We start from the raw sequence: 22,847 nt of genomic DNA, 5'->3' as shown, positions 1-22,847 counted from the left end.
GTTCATAACAGTATTTTAATGGAATCGACTTATTACAATTGTAAAAAGCTGTGATTCAGTTTTACAAGTAGTCCAAAATTGCACCGATAGACTTTGCAACACTTTGGTGGAATTCTGTCATGTTTTGGCTTATTTCCATCTATTTTATTTTTAAAATATTGCCTTGAATCCTTAGTTCTATCAGGGAGACCAATTTATGATTATCCAATTTGTATCAGCTATCAAAATTAATTTCAGTTGAATACAAAAAGAAGTTTTGAAAATTAAAACACTTTTTGGGGATAGTAGAAAATAGTGCCATAATTTCATTATGTAAGTTATCACTGACTCGGTTCTGGGGCAAAAAGGAATAAAAGACTGTTTCGCTTCAAGACAAAACAGAAGCCCTGTGGTGTTTCAGTCTTGATTTGACCCTTCAGAAAAGGAGAAAATGACGATTTTGTTGGCCTTGATTTCTCTTTCTTGCTTTATTCAGTGTCCTGGGGCAAGCCTAAGTGAATTAGGAGAAGATCCATACATCGAGGAAGGTAACAGCATTACGTAAAATTATTTAAAGACGAATAAACGCGAGCAAAAAAGGGACGAGAACGTCGAGGGTCTGGATAACCTTCGAGAATTCGCTTGACTCCCCGAGTTAAGAAAACAATCGGAAAAAGTCTACGCTTTTAAAGAAAATACAAATATTCCTCATAAAATTTAAAGGTAACAACATACCCTCGCCCAAGCAGAACTATCGATCAGTGAGAGAGTGCGAAGTATCTGGTTTTATTTACGAAATCTTATATCAATTGCTGAAGGAGCATTTTCAGTCGCGTACTCATTGTCACAAACCACACACTTTTCACGAAGGAAAGCAGATCTTAGCCAAAATTGTCATTCTAAATGGTTTTGCCGATAGACCTCGCTGAGACTACCATAAATATTTCAGAGAAAAAGGGAGCATTTTTGATCATATTGAATATCGACATGAAACGTTACAACCTGCTTTAGGGGCTTATCGAAAATTTCCACTTCATTCTAAAGCCTAAATACTGCTTGATTTTATCTTAGTATCAACATGATTTGGCTGTGATATAGTTTAAGTTATATCGAAAAGGATCATTCTGATCCGACCAAACACTGCAGTGTATAGGACACTTTTAATGTTAGTAATATTCGTGTAAGAACCACACAGAGAGCAAAAGAGATCTACCCAGTGTCGCTGAGGGATTTTTAACGAGATATCTTGATATCTTCACGAAGCTCTAGCATGTTTAGAGTCTTAATGTTGTTTCGCCGCTTAGAATAACGAAGAGCTGTAAAAGCCGTTTTATCGTTTTATACTTGGCAGTTCTCCTATTATGATAAACCGTTCATTCACCACTACCGACTCTTAGAAGGGTCCAACGCTACGGGGAGAGGATATTTTTTCGCTGCTTGAGGTGGAGTGTGCCACCTTTTAGGACAATATCCGTTTACTGTCAGATCATATCAAAATAGTTAAGACACGACCCCATGTTTTCACACCACTTTCCGATTCAATGTATTAAATGCTTGGCTTTTACTTCTCTTTCCTTCTCCTTACAGATGCAGCATCCCTTGAAGATAACTGTGAGTACAAATTCAAATTAGTAATTTGAGTTTGTGTTTCTTATCTACTGTTTAGGCAATTCTTATGGGTTTTGGGAAGTGCGTCCGTAATTAAGGGTAATCTCTGACTTTTACGCTAACCTGGAAAGCGAGGGAAAAATCTGTTCCAAATCTTCCGTAATCAAGCTAAAACCAGACTCTGAAATATACCTGGGAAATTTCTGACAACTCTTTATCCTTTTTAGACATAAAAGTTTCAATTGAAGGCAACGGTTTATGCACTAGTGTGTATTACAAACCTACAGACTCTCATAATTACTTGCGGTATTCGTCTTCGCATCCATCTCACGTTAAGAATTCCATTCCTTTTTCTCAGTTTCTAAGACTTCGTCGTTTATGTAGTGATGACTCTGATTTCCACCAAAAATCAGAGTCAATGTGCCAGTTTTTCGATAAACGTGGTTACCCTGTTTCTGTCGTTCAAGCGGGTAACCACCGCGCCCAACTTATTGATCGACATTCAGCACTACAAACGTCACCAAAGGAAGATTCCGACCGCATTCCATTCACTCTCACGTTTCACCCTCACAACCATTCAGTTAAATCCATCATTCTTAAAAACTTTAAATTACTTCAAAACGATCCAGAGACAAGCACTATCTTTTCGCAGCCTCCGCTCATTTCATTCAAACGCAACAAAAACATAGGCAATTTTTTGGTCAGAAGTTCTTTTCAGACTAATGACCAACCAGGCACTTTAAATGCACTCGTGCACGATGCAAAACGTGTTATTTCATTCACAACACTGAGAAAATATCGGGACCCAAGCGATCCATTAAGATCACCGATCACTTCACGTGCACCTCCGCCAATGTAATCTATTTCATAACTTGCACTTATTGCAAAAAGATATACATCGGCGAAACAGGCAGAAGACTAGGTGACCGATTCCGAGAACACCTTCGCGACGTGGAAAGGAATGACAAGGACACATCGAAACCAGTCGCTAGACATTTTAATTTACCTAATCATTCTAAGCAACATATGGCAATCTGCGGTCTTTCCTTACACTTTGGTAGCATGGAAAGCCGTAAAACTCTTGAACAAAAGCTCATCTTTCAAACTCCCACAGGTATCAACGAACGCTTTTCATTCCACTAATTTATTCGTGTTTTTCTCGTTGCAATGTTCCCACCAATAACGTAGCTCCACTTTCTGCCTTTAAAAGCACACACAACCCACAATTCCTCTATTCGCTCCGACGAAGGGCTAACGCTCGAAACGTCAGCTTTTGTAAACGTTAGGGTGGCCAATTTACCATTTTAACTTTGTTGATATATCCAAATTAAAACCAGACTGATTACCCTTGTCATCAGGTGACCTTGTTATTTTATCAGTTGCAGGAGATGAACCAACGTGTCCAGAGCTGCCAGCCTGCCACTACTTTAAAAAGTTGTGTTGGACCACAACACACAGTTTTTACGAATTTGTTATAAAGCATTGTCACAAATCATGTAAGCTTTGTTGAACTGACTCGGTGATTAATAATTTCTCACTAAAGTCAAGGTTGTGTAATTCTCTTTCGAAATAACTCCAGATCTTAGGGTACTATTCTTTGAATACGTTTTCAATCAAACAATTTTATTTTTCAACATTAATATCGCGCGTTATACAGCATCAGAACATGCAGAGTGCCCCTTGTTTTTAGGAGTAATAACACCTGTTCGAGTGGAGGAGCCCAAAGACAACCTAAAATTTATGGGGAAACAACACACGTGAGACATATCAAGGCCAGGTCGCCTCGTGATAAAGAATGATTTGATATTGGCATGTACACAAATTATCATATAACATGCGGTGTTATACAAGCATTTCCAGCCCTAAAAAAAGCCGTAACAAGACAAGTGAAAACATACGATAGTTTTTCACGTGTCTATCTGGCGCCCATGTATCATCCTCTATTTAACAATCTGCGGTCTTTCCTTACACTTAGTAGCACGGAAAGCCGCAAAACTCTTGAACAAAGGCTCATCTTTCAAACCGGCAGTCTAAATCCCACAGGTATCAACAAACGCTTTTTATTCCACTAATTTATTCGTGTTTTTCTCGTTGCCATGTTCCCACCAATCACGTAGCTCCATTTTCTGCCTTTAAAAGCACACACAACCCACAATTCCTCTATTCGCTCCGACGAAGGGCTAACGCTTGAAACGTCAGCTTTTATAACCGTTACGGTGACCAATTTACCATTTCAACTTTGTTGATATATTTAAATAAAATTCGGCCGTTTCGAGGGGAAATCGTGTATGATTCAATTGAAACGCATTAGAGTCAAAATGCTACCAGTTTTGCCTCTACTTACCCTATACTGCCATTCAGAAGCTTTTGAGCATTGAAGATTAATAGTCGAGAAAATTGCAGCAAAACTTGATTATACTCAAAAAACGTCTTTTGCACAGTGAACTGGAGTTTTGTTACAGTATCTATTCACGTGGCCTCGAACTATTCCTCATTAATGAAATGATTATATAAAATTAAAGGCGGCATAGGGGCCACAACTTTAGGATAGACCTTTTATAAAATCTCATTAAGATTAGGTTTAAAAGTGAAATTATCATCTAAGGCAACGCCTTAGATCATTTCTTAAATTAAAGTCGAATTTTTCCTGAGATCTACCCGACGTCATTGCTTGTGTTTTGGACGCATTCACTTGGAGAAGATTGCTGGAAAACCATGTATAAATAGCTTCAATGTCCTTGTTCAGTAGAAATTCGAGAACAACAGGGGATTCATCAGAGCCATATTGGGTTACGTCATCTGCATGTAGTCGGAGAGGGGAGATATTGACATTTGAATTGTTGACATCGTTAACGAACATGTTAAACAGTAATGGGCTCACTTCGGACTGGTAGCCAATCAGAATAGGTACTGTTACACTTTACTCTTTGTTTACGATCAGAAAGGTAAGATCGAATAGATTCAGCAAGAAGAAAATTGTGGTAAATGGAATCAAAAGCCTTTGACTGGTCAATAGCAATTACTCCAACTTCCTTTTCATGGTCAAGTGTTACCACCTATCATCAGTAATCTCTTACGAGAGAAGAGCAACAGTCGCTTCGTAGAAAACTGGACTTGAAGAATAAAGCGGAGAAACTTGGGTATATAGCTGTTTGTACTTTACCTTTGCGAACAGGTTCCCTTGACGATTGAAGGTTAATTTTTTGGAATGTCGTTTATAAAACGACCTAAACGCGCGAAAGAACTGTTAATTTATAGCACCTTTTATTAATAAATGACTAACGTTTTACGACACCGGAAGTGTTTCCACACTGGAGGTCAGTATTTATTAAAGTTTTGCGATATATCAAAACTTTTATTTATAAACAACAGAACTTGACCCCATTTAAGGCAATCGTTTAATTCTTAATTAAGGATATCTGAAACATTTAACGGCTAACATTGCCTTGCTTATTTGACGGTTGACGGTAAAAAAAATTGTGTTTTTGACGGTTGACGGTTAATATTTTGGCCATTTGACGGTTTACGGTTAACCCCATTGAGACCCTCTTTCCAGTCTACTGGCCAGGGGCCCGTTTCTCGAAAGTCCCATTAATTTAACGGGCCCGATGCCATATTTTAAATTCAGAATTTAAAGGATAGAAAAGCAGGTTCTAGCACACAAATTAGTCCATTTTGTTTCTTAAGCTGATGGTTTTATTGCATCATATTAAAAGATTTTAAAATCCCCATATTGAATGAGATCAGAACAGCTTTACGGGCCATTAAGTTACCGGGACTTTCGACAAACGGGCCCCAGGTCCTAGTTTTGATGCAATAATTGAATAATTTAGTTGATGAGGAAGCTATAACTGGCGCTGAAAGCTTTAAAATGAAATAAATAAAAGCTTAAGGACCCTATACTGCTCATGGATCTTAAGATTCTTTATTTGCTCTTGAAGAAGACAATATTATACGAAAAGGTACACAATGATAGCGTCGTTCTTTTCTCTTCACAAGCGGTACTTTTGCGAAGAGCCTAAGTATTAGTCTTAATAGTCAGGCGAGGTAAAAGGTTGTTGTCCAAATGGTCCTTCTGTTCCACCATAAAATATTAACAGTTCGCCGTACCCATATCTTAAAATCCCAAATCTCCGGTCCGATAGTTTAAAAATATGAATGTCGGACCGCGCAGGACCGGCTAGAAACATAATCAGATTGGTTGATTTTAGTCTTTACTTTGGTGTTGTGTTACAAAGGAGCTAAAATGTGACGCTATTGACAATCGGAATATATTTGATATGCAGAGTATTGAATATAGAAGGTAATTCATTTCACTTTCGTCAACGAAGTTTATCAACATCATACTAATACAGTATTTGATGTTTTAGAAAGCTATCCAACAGCGTTCGATAACGAGGTGTCATTTTTCAGGTAATGAAGTCTCAACAGCGACAGACTGCTACTTGTGGACTTTTCGCTTCTTTTTTTCACTTTGTTCAACACCCACTAAATGGTCGTTTGTACACATGAATTTTTTTCCATATGCGTTTATTATATTCTTCCTCACGCAAACGACCATAGAGCGATATTTTTGTCAACATAGGCCATAAAGCCGTTGGTTGCTAAATCTAAGCAGTCAATCTTCGCGTTCTGGTGTATTTGTCACAAATAATGGACGTGTCATTAGTACTTCGATTGCTTTCTTTCAACTGCTTTCTGAGATAACAATCCTATCTTGCAATCTCCAGCAGCTGTTCATTTCACCTACCACTGAACATCAAGATGCATGGACGGAAACTTTCTTGTAATGTTAAAATGCGCGAGGACTGATATTCTGAATTCCATTCGAAAATTGATTATTGATTAATTGGACAGATTTCTAGAGCAAGTTTTTATCAATTTCCAAATATAAAAAGCGCTAAAAGCCAACAGACACATCTTCAATTAATGTTCAAGGTGTAATATTGTTCGATCCTAGTAATAAACAGATCGGCTTCCCTGCTCCCGTATGTCGTCATTAAGTTGTCACTAAAAACACCAAAATAGGTCATTAATAATTAACGTAAAGAATAAATTATGTGAGTATAAGGCTCGTTTTTAGTACTTCTCTTTGCTTTTGAAAATTACATTCTATTGTAGTTAACCCTAAATGACATTTTTCGGCTTCTGTTTGAAAACATTGTTTACCTGTTGGCAAGAAATTTTAATTTGGAAAAAAAAAGAGATTACTTATCTGAGTACAGTTTGTTCATGCCGTTTGTAGCGGACTTCGTCCGCTTGTTCATGTTTGGAGAACGCTTTATGAAGCTTTTAGACTCAGTACAATCTTATTAGGAGAAATATTCGAGACAAGCAAGGCGAATACATTATCAGATAACATGACAATCGCCATTTTCCGTTGTCCTTTTGTGAAGTTTCTGTGACAAAACAATCGTCTACTGGAACCTAAAAGCTTGGATTAGGGTCGAAACTGTCAAAGTAGATAAAGGCGTCAGGAAGCGTTTGGGATTAAGTGTCAGCTATTTCATTTGCACCTCAAAAACAGCGTCTTTCAACTCTAGCAGTGGGGTGGAGTTTATTTTCTCAGGGTGTTAAACCCCATTCTTGATCAAAGGTACCGAAAGGCCATTTAGTCGACAAAATTCCAAATTTTAAAGTTTTCTTCTCCTATTATACATGCTAACATTTACTTGTTGAAGATCATTGTTGAATCAACTCTAAGGGAAAAAATTATTTGGCCAGTCGATTCCGAATACGATTTTAACTATTTTTGACTAATAATAAACCCTGATTTGTTTCCAGCCAATTACATCGGTCTAGAAGTGTCAGAATAATTCATCGAACTTTCCGTAAAGCGTCGGATCATCTTTTGGTGCATATCCCTGCTAAGATTACTTCTGTACATCAGCTGCAGTTACAAAGTTCAAGAGTCGAGCAAACAAAGACATATCAAGTTTATCCCGCATATTGTTAACAGAAGTATTTTCGAAACTCGGAAGACAGTGTAGGATAATATGGATAGTTCAAATGTGACAAACAATAACACTTTTGAAAATGGCACATCGAAACCTGATTTGTTCTGCTCATCCGCAAGTCCTAACACGGACTTAAGTAAAGCCTTGAAGACGATTTCTTTCTGCTTTATTATCCTTGCATCTCTCTTTGGGAATACTTTGGTTATATTGGTGGTGTACAAGAAAAAACGAATGAGGACAACAACCAATATCATTATAGTAAACATGGCTGTTAGTGACATGATCTTTGCAGTCTTCACTACTCCTCCGTCCATCCGAACAATTTACGTTGGAGATTATTTGTTGGTTCGTGGGATAACAGCTGACCTGATTTGCAAGCTTGTCACCTTCATCCAGCAAGCCTCTCTAGCGGTTTCCATATTATCTCTTACCGCTATCGCCTTTGATCGTTTCTTCGCCATCCTATTTCCGTTTCGAAAAATCATCAACCGCCGGACAACAAAAGTCCTCGTCGCTCTTACGTGGCTGGTAGGTGCCATGTTCACAGCTCCTATTCTTTATACCAACAGGACTGTCGTGGACGACGGAAGCAACAAAGTTACATGTCAGGAAGTCTGGGAGCCTCTTTTCAACAGCAGCAAAGCTAGGAGTGATTACACTTTCGTCCATTTTGGCTTCCTCTACGCGGGACCACTCACAGTTATAGGAGTACTTTACACGGCAATCGTTCTTGAGTTATGGCGAGGGAATTCGGTCAAATTTCGTGCCAAGGCCAACTATCAAGAAGTCGAGAAATCAAACAAGAAAGTGCTAAAAATGCTTGTCACGGTAATTGTAGTTTTCGCACTTTTTTGGCTCCCGGTATACATATTTCAATTCCTAGTTTACACTGGTAATAGGACTTGTACCGTTGATGGGGTGATTCGGTTTATTGGATATTTTCTGTGCCAAGCCACAAGCGCTGTAAATCCGTTCATCTACGCAATCTATAGCGAGAATTATCGTAGTGGGTTCAAAGCTGTCTTACGCAACCTGGTTTATTGTCAAGGTAGACAGCTCTTTCGCAGAGAATCATCAAGAGGAGAAAGTTTAAGTGTCCGGCGTGAAAAAAAGGTAGAGTTGTACTTTCTGTAATACATATGACTGAATAATTGTTTAGTAGCCGAGGAGTCTTTCTCGAAAACAGGTTTTCCTCTCCGCGTAATTAATTTTCCTTAAAAGCTGTCAGACTGTACTGACATAAGTGAACCAAATAATTATTCTGTTTACCATAATATGCAGGCCTTTCTTATACGTTATAGACGTTTGCGATGACTTCGTTTCCTTTTACTGGAGTGATTCTCTTTCACATGCACTAGAGTTAACTGGTCGAAGCCTCTTTCAACATTGATGTAAGCCGGCTGTAAATAGCACATTAGCACATTCGTTTGATTGAATATAAAATTATATTCCAATTGCATCTAGCTACTAAAAGATTTCCTGAAGGATTAAATATTCAGAGGATCTACTTCAGGCACTGCAAGATTTAATAAATACGAGTTGGCCGCAATACATATTAAACTCGCAGTGGTGTGTACAAATGATTGATAAATGTTTAACCAGACTGCGCAAATTAACTCTCATCCAATATCCGCAGTTCCGTGGATTTAATATGAAATTCCAATTTATCTCACTGCGCAAAGATTGCAATCAGAACGTGCGTGAATATAAATCACTACAGAAAGAAAGAACTGGTAGCAAGCAAACTTTACAGTCTCAATTAGTAACAAAATTTAGCAAAAAGTTGATCCACAAATCAAACCCTACCTTTACCTTTATTGCACACAGTACCACTGTTAAAATTTAATCTTTCGATAGTTTGTTTATTCCTTCGTTTCGCGGTTCTGTTCTTTCGAACATGTTCGTGCTCTCATACCCCCACTAATGTTTTTATTCCTTTCTCTTGTGTTCTCGTTTCCTCCTTCCGTCGTTCTTCTGTCCTTTGCTATTAGTTCCTTTCGTTCCCTTGAACCTTGGTTTTTTTGTCTGCAAACTAAAGTGAAGCTATCTTCTAGTGATGTTAGAATTAGAAGCTACAGCTGAAAAGCCAACTTGAAGAACCATACAGGTTCTTTATATTTGCTCTTGTTGTTAACTCGCATTCTACTCATATTTAAAAAATGTACCGCTGAGAATCAATTTTTGAAAACGATACTCAGCTTGCTCGGTAAGTAATTTCGAAAAAAAAAAGGTCAAAAACAGCGATAAAGACGATTTCAGTCTAGTGGAGGACCTGCTAAGCACTACTACTTCGAGGTAAATCAGCTCAGGCTACCGAAGTGTATCGAGATATATCAGAGAAAAGAAACCTAAGTTGAGATTGAAGGTATGAGGGTTGATAAAGTAAAGAAAAGCCGCGAAGAAACTAGTTTCAGTGTTCTTTCCTCAAAAGTGATAGCAAGGCTTTTCGTCTGATTTATTCGGATATTACTGTAGTAACTACTATGACGGGGAAACCATAACAAGCCTTACCATGTATTCAACAAATACCTCGTTCATGATTGGTCAGTGATATATGCATCAATTATAAGTTGCAGAGGGAAACACGGTATACAAGTATTACACTCAAAATTTCCCCTTCCGTTAAAAATGAATATAAAGAAAGGTAACCTTTAAAACACAAGGAAAAATTTCAGGTTAGTTCTGTTTGTGACAGCTCACTGCTATGACTTGTTCAACAATAACACAGAGGCATTTCCCAAACTACTGAGAGGTGCTTTAAGTTATGTCTACCGAGCACCAACATAATTTCGGTAGTGATTTGTTGACACTACAGCAAACAAATAATTGCAGAAACTGCTAGCACCCTCCATGAATTATGGTCACGCGTGATCTTAAGAAGGTTTTCAAGTTACACTCGTCTACGGCTCGATTAATCACGTAGGCCTTCAAGACACATCAAGTGCCAATAAATTAAAAAACAAATCTCGTTCATGCGATTTCAGGACTTATTCGTCTTTTCTTTTACTAGAGGTAACACGTCCCAGTTTTCAGATTGTATATCACCGATTTTAAAAGATGAAAAAACTAACCTAATATCGGTAATATGTTTTGTTTGCGGGCTAGAATGCCTGCTATGTTGGCGAAACTTCTCAATACAATACAATATAATTTATTCATGATGATTTGGAATAAGAAAATAAAAGTGAGTAAAATACATTATGAAAAGGAACGGGAGGTTCACCCTATAACATTTCCTAGAAAGAATAAATGAGTAAAAAAAGAAAAATATCACTGAACTTAAGGTTATTTAAGCCAAAAACAATTTTGCAGCATTCTATAAGTGAAATGAAATGTCTCCGCTTCACTAAAGTGGGCCATGTTCAAAATTTTGATACGTTCTTCATATTCCCTTTGCCCACGCTTTTGTCCATGCCCAAGGCGAGATGCCCTCTCGGTATTTTTCACAAGCGTGGGTGGTCTCCTTAAACACTTGGTTAGTGAGAGGACCTCATACATTTGCAAAATTATTAGCAATTCCTCACTTTATGTTTAAATGATTGTTTCAAACCCGCACTAAATCATCAACTTTATCATGTTAATTTAACACTTTCTTTATTGATAATTGCGCTGATATGTCCAATTAACATTCTGTGTACACCATAATGATCCTGTCGGCCATACCCGTATTCAGTTGTTACCATCTGTGCTGATGGCATCAAAAGCACACTGTTGTGGGAAAAAAAATGGTGGTTTTTCCCTGTGGTTGTTTAAGCATACTTATTCGTTGTTTTCGGCAGTTTAGCGTTCTCAATTCATGCGAGTTTCTTTCATTGTGATGTTTCAAAAGATAAAAAGCTACAGTAGATTTTGAATAGCCAAGTTCAATTGTATATCTGCATCTCGGTACTTTTCTTATTCAATTCTAGTTCAATTGTACATCTGCATCTCGGTACTTTTCTTATTCAATTCTAGTTCAATTGTATATCTGCATCTTGGTACTTTTCTTATTCAATCCTAGTTCAATTGTATATCTGCATCTCGGTACTTTTCTTATTCAATTCTAGTTCAATTGTATATCTGCATCTCGGTACTTTACTTATTCAATTCTAATTCAATTGTATATCTGCATCTCGGTACTTTTCTTATTCAATTCTAGTTCAATTGTATATCTGCATCTCGGTACTTTACTTATTCAATTCTAGTTCAATTGTACATCTGCATCTCGGTACTTTTCTTATTCAATTCTAGGTCAATTGTATATCTGCATCTCGGTACTTTTCTTATTTAATTCTAGTTCAATTGTATATCTGCATCTCGGTACTTTACTTATTCAATTCTAGTTCAATTGTAAATCTGCATCTCGGTACTTTTCTTATTCAATTCTAGTTCAATTGTATATCTGCATCTCGGTACTTTTCTTATTCAATTCTAGTGAAATTGATGCAAAATTGATGCTGATGGTGAGTTGGTAGCTGAGTTTATACTCGTTCGTAACTTCACTTTTCTTTCATACGATCAAACTTAACACCAACCTTGCTTAGATAAGCGGAAACTTTTAATCGTATTTTTCATTTTATTTTATTAGCTGCTCTGTTGTGGTTACCATGGGTATATTTTTAATATCAAAGCTGTGAATTCTCACCTAAGTTTCTTATTATCAATGGTACAGTGATACAGTGATACAGTGTTGTTTTTTACAGCTAAAACTGGTATTGAGTTAGAAGCAAGCCTAAACAATGATAGTAACCGTATTTCTTCGTGGATGCAAGAAAATAAGCCGTTTTTGAATATGAGCAAGACTGAATATTTAATATATGGCTCACATCAACGGCTTAAGCGGGAGGATAGTATAAGCTTATCCTGCAATGGATCTTCCTTGACAAAATCCGAGTCTTTCAAATATCTTGGCGTTGTAATTGGTCAGCACTTGAGTTTTAACAACCATACTGAACACGTGGTCAATAAGGTCTCAAGGAAATTGGGTGTTTTAGGCGTTTGAGAATTTCTATTCCCATGGCTGCTGCTGAACGCCTTTATAAGACGATGATTTTACCTGTTTTTGATTACTGTGATGTGGCCTGGCACGATTGTGGTTAAGTTAATTCTGATGTACTCGAGAGCTTACAGCATAGAGCTGCAAAGTTAATTTTTCCAAATTCTGTTCTTGATACTAAAGAGCTGAATGGTACTTTGGGTCTAGTACCCTTGATTAATAGACGAAAACTTCATATTGTCTTGTTAGCTGGAAAATGCCTTGATGGCTCAGTACGGCCTTATCTGAATAACTATTTTAAATCAAATACTTCTGTACACACATTTGCGACTAGACGCTGTAATGACATTCATCTTCCAAAAAAAGTCGACCTTGAGGTCGGCAAGAAATCTTTTTATTTCACAGGCGCGTTGGAATTTAACAGTCTCCTTCGCCATATTAAAGCAAAAGAACCTTTATTGAATTCTCAAACGAAAGACTTTTTCCTAAATTATTAGATGTTTTCGTGTAGATGTACATCTCTTTTTATTGATGTCGGCCATGCAACAGTTTTTCTTAGTGCTTTTTACCTTTTAGACTTTTTGTATTTTTTAATAAGTATTTTAATAACAGGACCCCCATTGATACCACTGCTTAGTACACTGAAGGGGTTATTCCACTGAAGGGGTTATTCCACCCTCATGCTGACTCCTATCGTGAGAAGACACCTGAGCAAGTCTTTAAAAAGCACGAAAATGAGAAGAAATGAAAGTATGCCAGTAGAGTATTGGAAATAGAGCAAGGATCCTTTACGCCCCTAATCGTTAGTACCATCGGAGGGATGGGCGCTGAATGCAAAATTTACCATAAACGCACATCCATTAAGAAATGTGAAACATACTCTACCACTATGTCCTGGATTAGAGCCAAAATCTCTTTTGCGCTCTTACGATGCGCCCTCTTATGCTTAAGAGGTACAAGAAAGAAGAGAAGAACATTTGAGACATTCGATACAGTTTTTTTAATTGAAAATATGGAAAATATAGGCTAGACATTTTTAAAATTTGCTTTTACAGTTTTTTAGAGTAAGAATGTCATTTCCCTTCTCATATATTTATGCCTTTTCTCCCTTATAAATTATATGAACAACCCAAATATGCTGCCTTGCCTGAGCTGTGTTTACTGGGAAAAATTATAACCAATCAACAATTGGAGTAAATGGCTATGGGCAAAATCCCACAGCCGCATTTATTTAAAATTACTGTTCGATCAAATCCTTGATACAAAGTTTGGCCCAGTAAAGGTGAGGGCACTGAAAACGCCAAAAAATACATTATAATGATCTGAAAATGAGGAGTGGCTGGGACAAGGGGAGGAGGAGGGATGAAAAACCACGTCTTTAACCACGATCAAGATGGAACGGAGTGACGCTCACATGGGAGCCTGGTCACTTGGCAAGCACAAGTATCCTAAAGGGTATTGGGTATAATCCAAATAAATGCCACCCAAGTCCCAGGCCCCCAAAAGAAATAAAAAGTACACAACGGGGAGAAGAAGCATAAAAATTCTATTTGTAAGCAAATATTTCCTTTTTTTAATGTAATTTACTTTTTTAAGGGTAATTTCGATGCACGTTTTTTGAAATTCTTTTAAGACGAACTAGTAGTTGCTTTCGCGATTTTCTATATGTAGGTCGTTTTTGTTATCAAAGTTAGTTTGGGCCTGATACGAGTCTGATCCTTGAGAACCGAATTTAACAGATGTGTTCCGTATCAATTAACTTGAAAAGGTACGAGCGGAAAAACCATTACCCACGGGAAGTTATTGTAATGTTTTAAGTTTTGAAATAAAGCTATTATTATTATTATTATTATTATTATTATTATCAAGCTTAGTGAATCTGCTCTTATCTTTCATTTTCGGCATATGAATATTTCAATGTAAATCATTTAGCTTCAAAGAGAAGTTTTCCGTTCTTTTGTAATTCTTATTTAAATATTGTCAATTTAAAGAACAATAGAACCTAACACTAGTTCAATAACAACAACAAACATATGAAACATATGTGTGAACGTTCTTATATACGACTAGTTCAATACTTAAACACGAAGGCGCGCTATAAAAGGAGCCTTAGGTCCCACTCGACCATTTGTCAATCAATCGTCGTGTGATGTAAAACTCTTAGAGTCAGGTCAGCTTGAGCTACAGCTACTCCAAAGCAGTGAACAGAGGGCGCATTCCTCAAAATTGTTTTATGTCTTCATCACAATACAAGAATTTTTGAGATTTGTATTTTCTCCAATGGAAACTGTCTTTATTTGTGGCGGTAAATTTGAGATCGAAGTGAGTGGTTCGCACGTTACCTCATTGCCACCATGCTGGTGGAAGTAAACAATAAATATCTCATTAGCTCCTTTTGTTCGTCTACCAGCATTTAAGTTTGACCCGCACACGTCAACTGTGAGTGACAAATGAGCCTAGGTCTTCCCAGGGAAGACTTCCTTGTATAGCGCCCCTTCGTGTTTAAGAAAGCACTTCGTAAAGGTTTTTCGATTACCAACTTGAGTACGCTTGAGGTCATGTCAGTTGTTAGCCTGATCTAAAATAAAAAGTTTACTGTGGAACCAAAAGATTGTCTTGTCCTTGACGACCGTACAAGTTCACTCGAAGAGGTCGCCTTTACCAGGGAATCGTGACGAGTTCCTGTTCTCGCTGCTGAGTTGCTCTACAAAGCTAGTTTCCCTCGTTATTGTTGCTCCACTTGTTACTAGATCTATTCCAGTTCGTCCTCTGGTTCCTTGGTTTAACAACGATATTAAGGAAGTGAGAAAGGAGAGGCATAAGGCAGAGAGAAGATGGCGGCGCACTGGCCTCCTTTCTGATTTACGGAGGTATAAGGACTTGAGAAATAAAACTAACAACCTTATGACGGAGGCGCGCAGAGTGTTTTACAGAGAACTCATCGATGAGAACTGTGGCGATCATAAGAGATTATTCTCGGTAACAAAGCGGTTGCTTGGTGGCGGTCGTGAAACTCAATTTCCACCTTTTAAGGATAAAGCTGCTCTTGCCACTAAGTTCGGTGAATTTTTCACCCAGAAGATTGTCACTATTCAGGATAAGCACGATGAAATGTCAGTTGATGTGTCACCTCGTAACACTGACCCCAGCCTGAAGTAACTTTGACTGAGCCAATGACCAGTTTCACTCTGCTCACTGAACATGAAGTACGGAAATTGATTGAGGCCACGCCCAAGAAGTCATGTGCGCTTGATCCTATGCCAACTCCCCTTCTTGTTTCCTGTATTGACACTCTGCTCCCTGTTATAATCAAGATCATTAATCTTTCACGGCAGAATGGTCTATTTACTGACCAGTGGAAATGTGCCTTGGTCCATCCCCTGTTGAAGAAGCTCGGACTGGAACCGATTTTTCATAATTTCGGACCAGTCAGTAATCTACAATATATTTCCAAACTTACAGAAAAGGCTGTATTCATACAGACGCATGGTCAGATGGTCACCAATAACATCTATCCAGAGCTGCAGTTGTCTTATCGTGTACATCATAGCACAGAGACGGCCTTGCTCAAAGTTATGAACGATGTTCTCCTGAAAATGAACTCACAACAGGTGTCTCTGTTGATCCTTTTGGATCTTAGTGCGGCGTTTGACACGGAGATCATTTCATCTTGCTAGATCGGCTTACCAAGGTTGTTGGCTTGCAGGGTAAAGCGCATGACTGGTTCCGCTTGTACCTGTCTGGTCGGAGTCAACGAGTTGCAATTGATGGATCGATGTCAAGGAAATTTTCTCTGGATTGCGGTGTTCCCTAGGGTTCCTGCCTGGGTCCACTGTTGTTCGTTATTTACACCTCTTCCCTCTTTAAGATCATTGAACGTCACCTTCCTCAAGCCCACTGCTACGCTGATGACACCCAACTCTACCTCAGTTTCAGGCCGGGCGATGATGACGCCCAGGATGTCGCACACCGCACTATGGAAGTATGCATTAAGGACATTCGAAAGTGGATGATTGATGGGCGGCTGCTATTGAACGACACAAAGACTGAATTTCTTGCTATCGGAACTCGTCAGCAGTTAAGCAAACTTCGTTCTTCTAGCATAGAAGTTGGCAACCAGAAGATTGATCGTTCTCCCAGCGTTAGGAACCCTGGCGTTATGTTAGGTGAATCTGTCGGGATGAACAGCCATATTAACCAGATATGCAAGGCCTCCTTCTATTATATTAATAACATTAGGCGTATATCGAAATAACTATCCTAGGAATGCAGACAATCATTAGTCCATGCTTACGTAACTTCAAGACTGGATTATTGCAATAGCATATTATATGGGTTACCCAAGTACCAGCTATCGAATTACAACGCATACAGAATATGGCAGCCAGGCTTATAACGGACACAATGATCATATTAATCCTGTACTATTCAACCTTCATTGGCTGCCAGTAAATTATCGTATTCAATTCAAGATCTTGATGATTACTTTTAAGAGAAAATGTGGCCAAAAATCGAACATTTTCAAAATATGGTGGCAACAGCCGAAAAATCGATTCCGCTCATATTCTCAAGTTAGGTAGGCCTTATGGTGAAACAAAGTACTGCATACTTCGTTTGGCTGAATCTCCATTTATTTTCTAGAAAACCGATAAAAGCTGAATTTCGCCCAAATGCCGCTTTTGAAGTTCAAAATTTCAGACGAATCTCGGAGCGTCCCGCCACGAATTGAAAACACTTGGACCCATAAAAACTACCAAATCTTGAAAAATAACATCAATACATAATTTGACAGCAATTTGAGCAATTCGTGATCGTTTATTTACACAACGTAATTGAATTTATCTGACCTTTTTTTAACAAGATTAAAAATAGGTCAAAAGTAACTTGTTATTTTACTATATGCTATACAAAATAATCGACTGAGAATCTGGCTTTTGGAAGGCGAGGTGTGGTTCTTTTCGATCTCCAAATGATTTTTGGGGGAAATGATTCAGTGCGATTTAATCAAGTTTTAAAGTTGGATAAAATGAGCTGATTTGACGATGCAGTCAGTTATTCGAAAATATATACATTCACACGCGAACTTGATTGTTTCGCATTTTACATCCAATCTACAGCTTATTTAATATAATATCATCTTACCGGCGTCCATATTTCTGTACCACAAAAGGGGATTGCAGTCCTGAAATTGTTGCATTCCTCCTGATAATGATTGTTTACAAAGCGTATCTCAGGGTTTCTCTCTTTCCATTTTGTTGAAAAGGAGGCTCTAATTACTTTACGTAAGAGATCTTTGTTTAAATATAAGTCTTTAACTAAACCGCGAACCAAATGTTGGCGAAATGTTGCTTGTTCAGTTACATGTTTCTCGTGTGCGGAATAACGCTAATTAATTCAAAATTATGGTCCACAGAAATCGACAACTCCGCATAAATACAACTTTGGACTGTGAAGCACGTGGCTATAGGAACTAAGGTCGAGCGTTACATAAAGGAAACAGGAGCAAACAATTATTTAACTCCGATCCTTATTGAGTTCATATTTTTTTTTGTAAATTATTGTTTAGGTTGATAAAGCTCATTTTAGGACAAAAAGAACGAAAGATAAACCTAGTTCGGTGATTAAAACTTCTGCTTGCTACAATACTACTGTATTTTACTGTTGATAAGTTTTCAGCTTCCCTGCACTCTTACTAAATTTTCTTCTGTTGACGGTATGTAATATTCAAAATGAGTTACATTCACCTACCAAATGAAACTCAGAGGGGTGTTTTTATCGTTAATCGCTGAAACCACACTGAGTATCTATAGAAACACTTGGTGCTTGCTTTATGTAAGAAGGAACTGGTCGAGATGACAATTTCCTCGAGTAGAGGTAAGGATTTTAAATAATTTACAAGTATTTTTTAAGACGCTGAAAAATTGAATCGTATTTGTGTCCTCTTCCTTACTATTTTAATCTCTTTTGAATGTTTGATTAATTACAAAAATTACTTTGAAACTGGCATTTTCGCTTACTAATAAAATGAATCAGTTGCAGAGAAAAGATGTGAACTCTGCAACAACATTGCGTGTCGTTCTCCTCATAAGGATATCAGCTGCTCGTTCAAAACTATAGTAACAGTACGCTGTGACTTCGACAGACGATCCAGAAAACGGGAAACAGTAATTATACCTCTTCTTGCCTGTTCAAGGCGGATTGAGAGCAATTCCGCTAGTCTCGGTTTTTCCGGGCCAGAAGACAAAGATGACCTAGTCCTTAGCCGAGCAGCCATATTCTCTCCTCCTGCTGACATACATTCCATGACAATTTGTCCCTCGCTTAGTGCAAAGCTTGATTTGGGGTGAACGAGAGGCTCTAGTTCGAGGCGCAGAGTTCCTTCTGATATATCAAACCACGCTCAATAAGAAGTAGTCATTCACTTCTTAAATTTATTATCTTGGAAGGAAAGATTTAAGGAGATAGGCACAACATGGTTAAATCTAGATGTCAATCTTTTCCCGATGGGCGTGAATATTCTGGTCTGACCAGACAACAGGCTTATGTTAAATTTCTCATTACGCATCAGCCACGCTTTATAATATTTCGCCATATAATGCATTAATGGGTTTGGGCTCGACCACATTTGAGGGAGATAGATCGCTACTTGGCTACCTTCTTGGGCAAGAATACTAAATAACTTTATTAAATCACACTGAATCATTTCCCCAAAAAATCATTTGGAGATCGAAAAGAACCACACACCGCCCTCCAAAAGCCAGATTTTCAGTCGATTATTTTGTATAGCACATAGTTAAATAACGGGTTACTTTTGACCTATTCTTAATCTTGCTAGAAGAAGGTCGGTTAAATTCAGTTAGATTGCGTAAATAAAAGATCAAGAATTGCTCAAATTGCTGTGGACATATGTATTGATGTTGTTTTTCAAGATTTGGTAGTTTTTATCGGTCCAAGTGTTTTCCATTCGTGGCAGGACGCTCCGAGATTTGTCTGAAATTTTGAGCTTCAAAAGCGGCATTTGGTCGAAATTCAGTTATCATCGATTTTCTCGAAAATAAATCGATATTCGGCCAAACAAAGTATGCAGTGCTTTGTTTCACCATAAGGCCTACCTAACTTGAGAGTATGAGCCGAATCGATTTTTTGGCTGTTGCCACCAAATGTTCGACCGTTGGTAACATTCGCTGTTAAAGGTGATTCATGGCACGGCTCCTTGTTATTTAAGTAACCTGATCTGTATTAGATCATCGTCTAGATATTCGTTACGCAATAATAATAATTCTAGAACGTCCAAAAGGGGTTATGCGCACAACTTTAGGTGCCCGCTCGTTTCATGCCTCTGCGCCTGCGCTGTGGAACAGCTTGCCTGCGCATATCCACACGATTGATTCGCCAGAGCTATTTAAGAAATCTCTTAAGACCTACCTTTTTAAGCTAGCGTTTTAGACTTGCACTACAATCTTATCGGTATTTTGTATTTATTTATTTACTTTTTATTCATTCATTCATTTATTGTAATTATTTATTGTAAATAGTATCTTTATTGTAATTATTTACTGCAAATGTTAATTCTTCTGGATTGTAAAGCTCCTTTGATCATCCTATAATGTTAAAGGGCGCTATATAAGTAAATAAATTATTATTATTATTATTATTATTATTATCATTATCATTATTATCATTATTATTATTGTTATTATTATTATTATTATTATTATTATTATTATTACCGTCCGAGAAAGCTCAGTTTTCCACGCTGAAGCGTATCATTCAGCCAGGAGATCCAGTCAGCCTCGAACGAAGATAGAGTGATGAACAATGGGATGAGTCATTTCTGGAGGACGAGAACGCAAGGGATGATGGTGACATTCCATCTTTAGAAGAAGTATTCACTTCAACAGCAGAATTGTGTTCAGTTGATTTTTCTTTAATTCCCTCGTTAAGGAACTACGGCATTGCCATCATCATTTGTTGTTTTATGCACCAGCAGCTTGTTGACATTGTTATTCATTTCTTTCTTTGAAACTGACCTGTTATTGCTGATACGTTTTCCGTGATCGAGTTTAAACGGAAGAAGTCGCTACCGTGACTAGCGTAAGTTATTCGTGCAAAACTTTAAAAACTTCTAAAATGAAAGATGTCACGTTTACGGATACGAACTCTAATCTTTTTACCTATGTAACTCTTCTGTTTTTTAGCACAAAGACACTAAGAAACTTTCAATGACTGTCTATTAAATTTGTTAGCGTGCTTTGTTTGATTTCTTTCCGTGACTAGCGAATATCTGCTCGAAGTTAGCTACACAAAGCACTGTTCATTTCGATTTCCCCTACGTCAAAGTGTAAGAACTAAATTCGCCTTCTACTAACACGTAGTTCAGTTGCGAGGAGTCATTGTAGCGAAACCATTTCGTAGCCGAACGGAGTTTAGGAGTTCTCTACCCCGGAGTCAAGATCCGATGTAAGTTACGCTTGTAATATTCCTCATTTTTATCATTTCTAGTTTCGCCTTATTCGTAGCCTTTCGGTTTCATATCTAACCTTCATGTATCCGTTCTATAGTTTTTACCGCCTGTGCTGTACAAAGACTGCCAGCTTAAGTGAATAAAGAGTTTGATGCTGCTACTTGTATAAAGTTCATCACTGTGATTATACTGGCGAACTCCGGTGCACAACACCACGTGTCTGCGGCATTGGGAACGCGACAAAAGATATCGTTTTTTGTGAAAAGAGATAAACTTACGTCTTACGGCGAGCAAAGACCTTAACGGTTCAAAGTTGATTGAGAAAATCATCACCCACCGAAAAGGCCCTTTCAAGTTGAGGTAATGAACTAAGAAAAAGAACCACGAACGGGGCCGGATTGGCCGGTATAAACCGTTGGGGTAACGGGATGGAGAGAACATTTTAGTCAGGATTTGGGGACATGAGAAATAAAAAGATGGTCGATCCCTGATCCCTTACTGCCTATGCATGAGCAGAATTAAAATCATAAAGGTGACGTTAAAGGTAAAGAATGTCCTAGAGGAAGTTATACTTCTTTTACAGAAAAATACAAACTCTAAATAGATAAATATAAACACTGTTATCAAAAACAGTTTTCTTCGTACTGTTAAATGTTACTCCATTTTTCGTAAAAAAAAGAAATCATAGGTGCCCCTTCTGACAAGGATTACTTGCAGGTTGCATCTAACTACCCCTAGCACTCATGACTCGAAAAGCACCGCTTACCTAAACAAAAGCGCTTGTGACAACAACCAATGGTTGGGTTTCAGGTGACGTCACAAGCTTTGCTGAAGTTAGTGTCCGCCATGTTGGTGTCCCTCGGGTGTCAAATTTATGAATAATTAGTCGATTTCTATAGTGAAGCCCTCTCTCTTATCGCCGTATTATTTCGCCAACTACATGAATATCCAGACAGAAAAAAGCGATAAAAGTATCTGGCGTTCATCTTAAGGTATCCCAGTGCTCTCTGAGTATGCCGAAAGCTTAGAGAGTTGGAAGGAAAGATGTTTGCAAAATATCTCGGTCATTGGGGTTGACCCTGCAAGCATACCAGCCGAGAAGTTCAGTCCAAAATGCTTGCCTCCTGTAGAAGCGTCGGACTTGCTGAGTTACCTCGTTCTTGAGACCAGCTTCTACACCAAGAAGCAGTTCAAGGCGTTCAAGAGTCTAGAGGCGTTTGATCAAATGGTGTCGGGATTTGTAACCTCAGTTGTAGGCAAAGTAATCGCCGGCAAGTATGCCGTGAGAGCACGAGTTTGGCATTCACAGCATATGAATGATCCTTTAGTGAACATTTGGGTCATTTCCGAAAACGATGGGACTATTTTGTCAGCCAATTGCTTAGGATGCAAAGCTGGACTGGCTGAGTCATGCTCACATATCGCGAGTGTTTTATTTAGTTGAGGCAACTACTAGAATTCATGGCAAGCTCGCTGGGTGTCACGAAAACTCAGACACCAAAAACTCGGGTCCCTCGAAGTGTTCTCCAAGCTTCCGAAGTGCTCCAAAATTCGATAGTGCATAGCATAAAGCATGAACCAATTTTTTTTATAATATAACCGGTCGAACAATGCAACAAATCCGACGCGAAAGACGGACAACAATATCAAGAGTGATTCTTTAGTGAAGCGCCCGTGACGGCGCTGATGCCGAGTCTTTCGCGTTGTTTTTCTCTTTCTGCCTCATTTAAGAACTCTAGCCCAAGGGTCGCAAAATTGTCTTCGTTTTGGGACTGGTGGGCCGAGTCTCTGTTTGTATCCATTATTATCGCGAAATATTTAAGAATTTTAACAGAGCGACAACAAGGATCTGTGCGACGAAGTA

The 22,847-nt window shown here is 38.2% G+C and overlaps 1 protein-coding gene and 3 long non-coding RNA genes across 4 annotated transcripts in view; 3 read left to right on the top strand and 1 right to left on the bottom strand.

The window, feature by feature from the left end:
* Positions 1-277: 277 nt before the first annotated feature.
* Positions 278-3,129, top strand: LOC148717786 (uncharacterized). Its single transcript, XR_015994703.1, has 3 exons — positions 278-527; positions 1,567-1,590; positions 2,967-3,129. It is a non-coding gene; the product is annotated as an uncharacterized LOC148717786 (long non-coding RNA).
* Positions 3,130-7,149: 4,020 nt separating this feature from the next.
* LOC111321796 (QRFP-like peptide receptor) lies at positions 7,150-9,093 on the top strand. Its single transcript, XM_022924764.2, has one exon. It carries the CDS (start codon positions 7,584-7,586, stop codon positions 8,676-8,678), a length of 1,095 nt encoding a protein of 364 aa, XP_022780499.2. The 5' UTR covers positions 7,150-7,583; the 3' UTR covers positions 8,679-9,093.
* Positions 9,094-12,953: 3,860 nt separating this feature from the next.
* The window catches only part of LOC148717784 (uncharacterized), an 11,072-nt gene continuing 1,178 nt past the window's right edge, over positions 12,954-22,847 (bottom strand). Inside the window, exon 2 of the long non-coding RNA XR_015994704.1 lies at positions 12,954-16,779. This is a non-coding gene — a long non-coding RNA (uncharacterized LOC148717784). The remainder of the gene's footprint in view (positions 16,780-22,847) is intronic.
* LOC148717785 (uncharacterized) lies at positions 20,712-21,143 on the top strand. Its single transcript, XR_015994705.1, has 2 exons — positions 20,712-20,979; positions 21,081-21,143. It is a non-coding gene; the product is annotated as an uncharacterized LOC148717785 (long non-coding RNA).

This window comes from Stylophora pistillata, chromosome 13 (genome assembly GCF_964205215.1).
Source record: "Stylophora pistillata chromosome 13, jaStyPist1.2, whole genome shotgun sequence".
Taxonomy (NCBI): Eukaryota; Metazoa; Cnidaria; class Anthozoa; order Scleractinia; family Pocilloporidae; genus Stylophora; species Stylophora pistillata.
The sequence above is the reverse complement of the archived record's forward strand: the minus strand, read 5'-3'. Positions and strand labels throughout refer to the sequence as shown.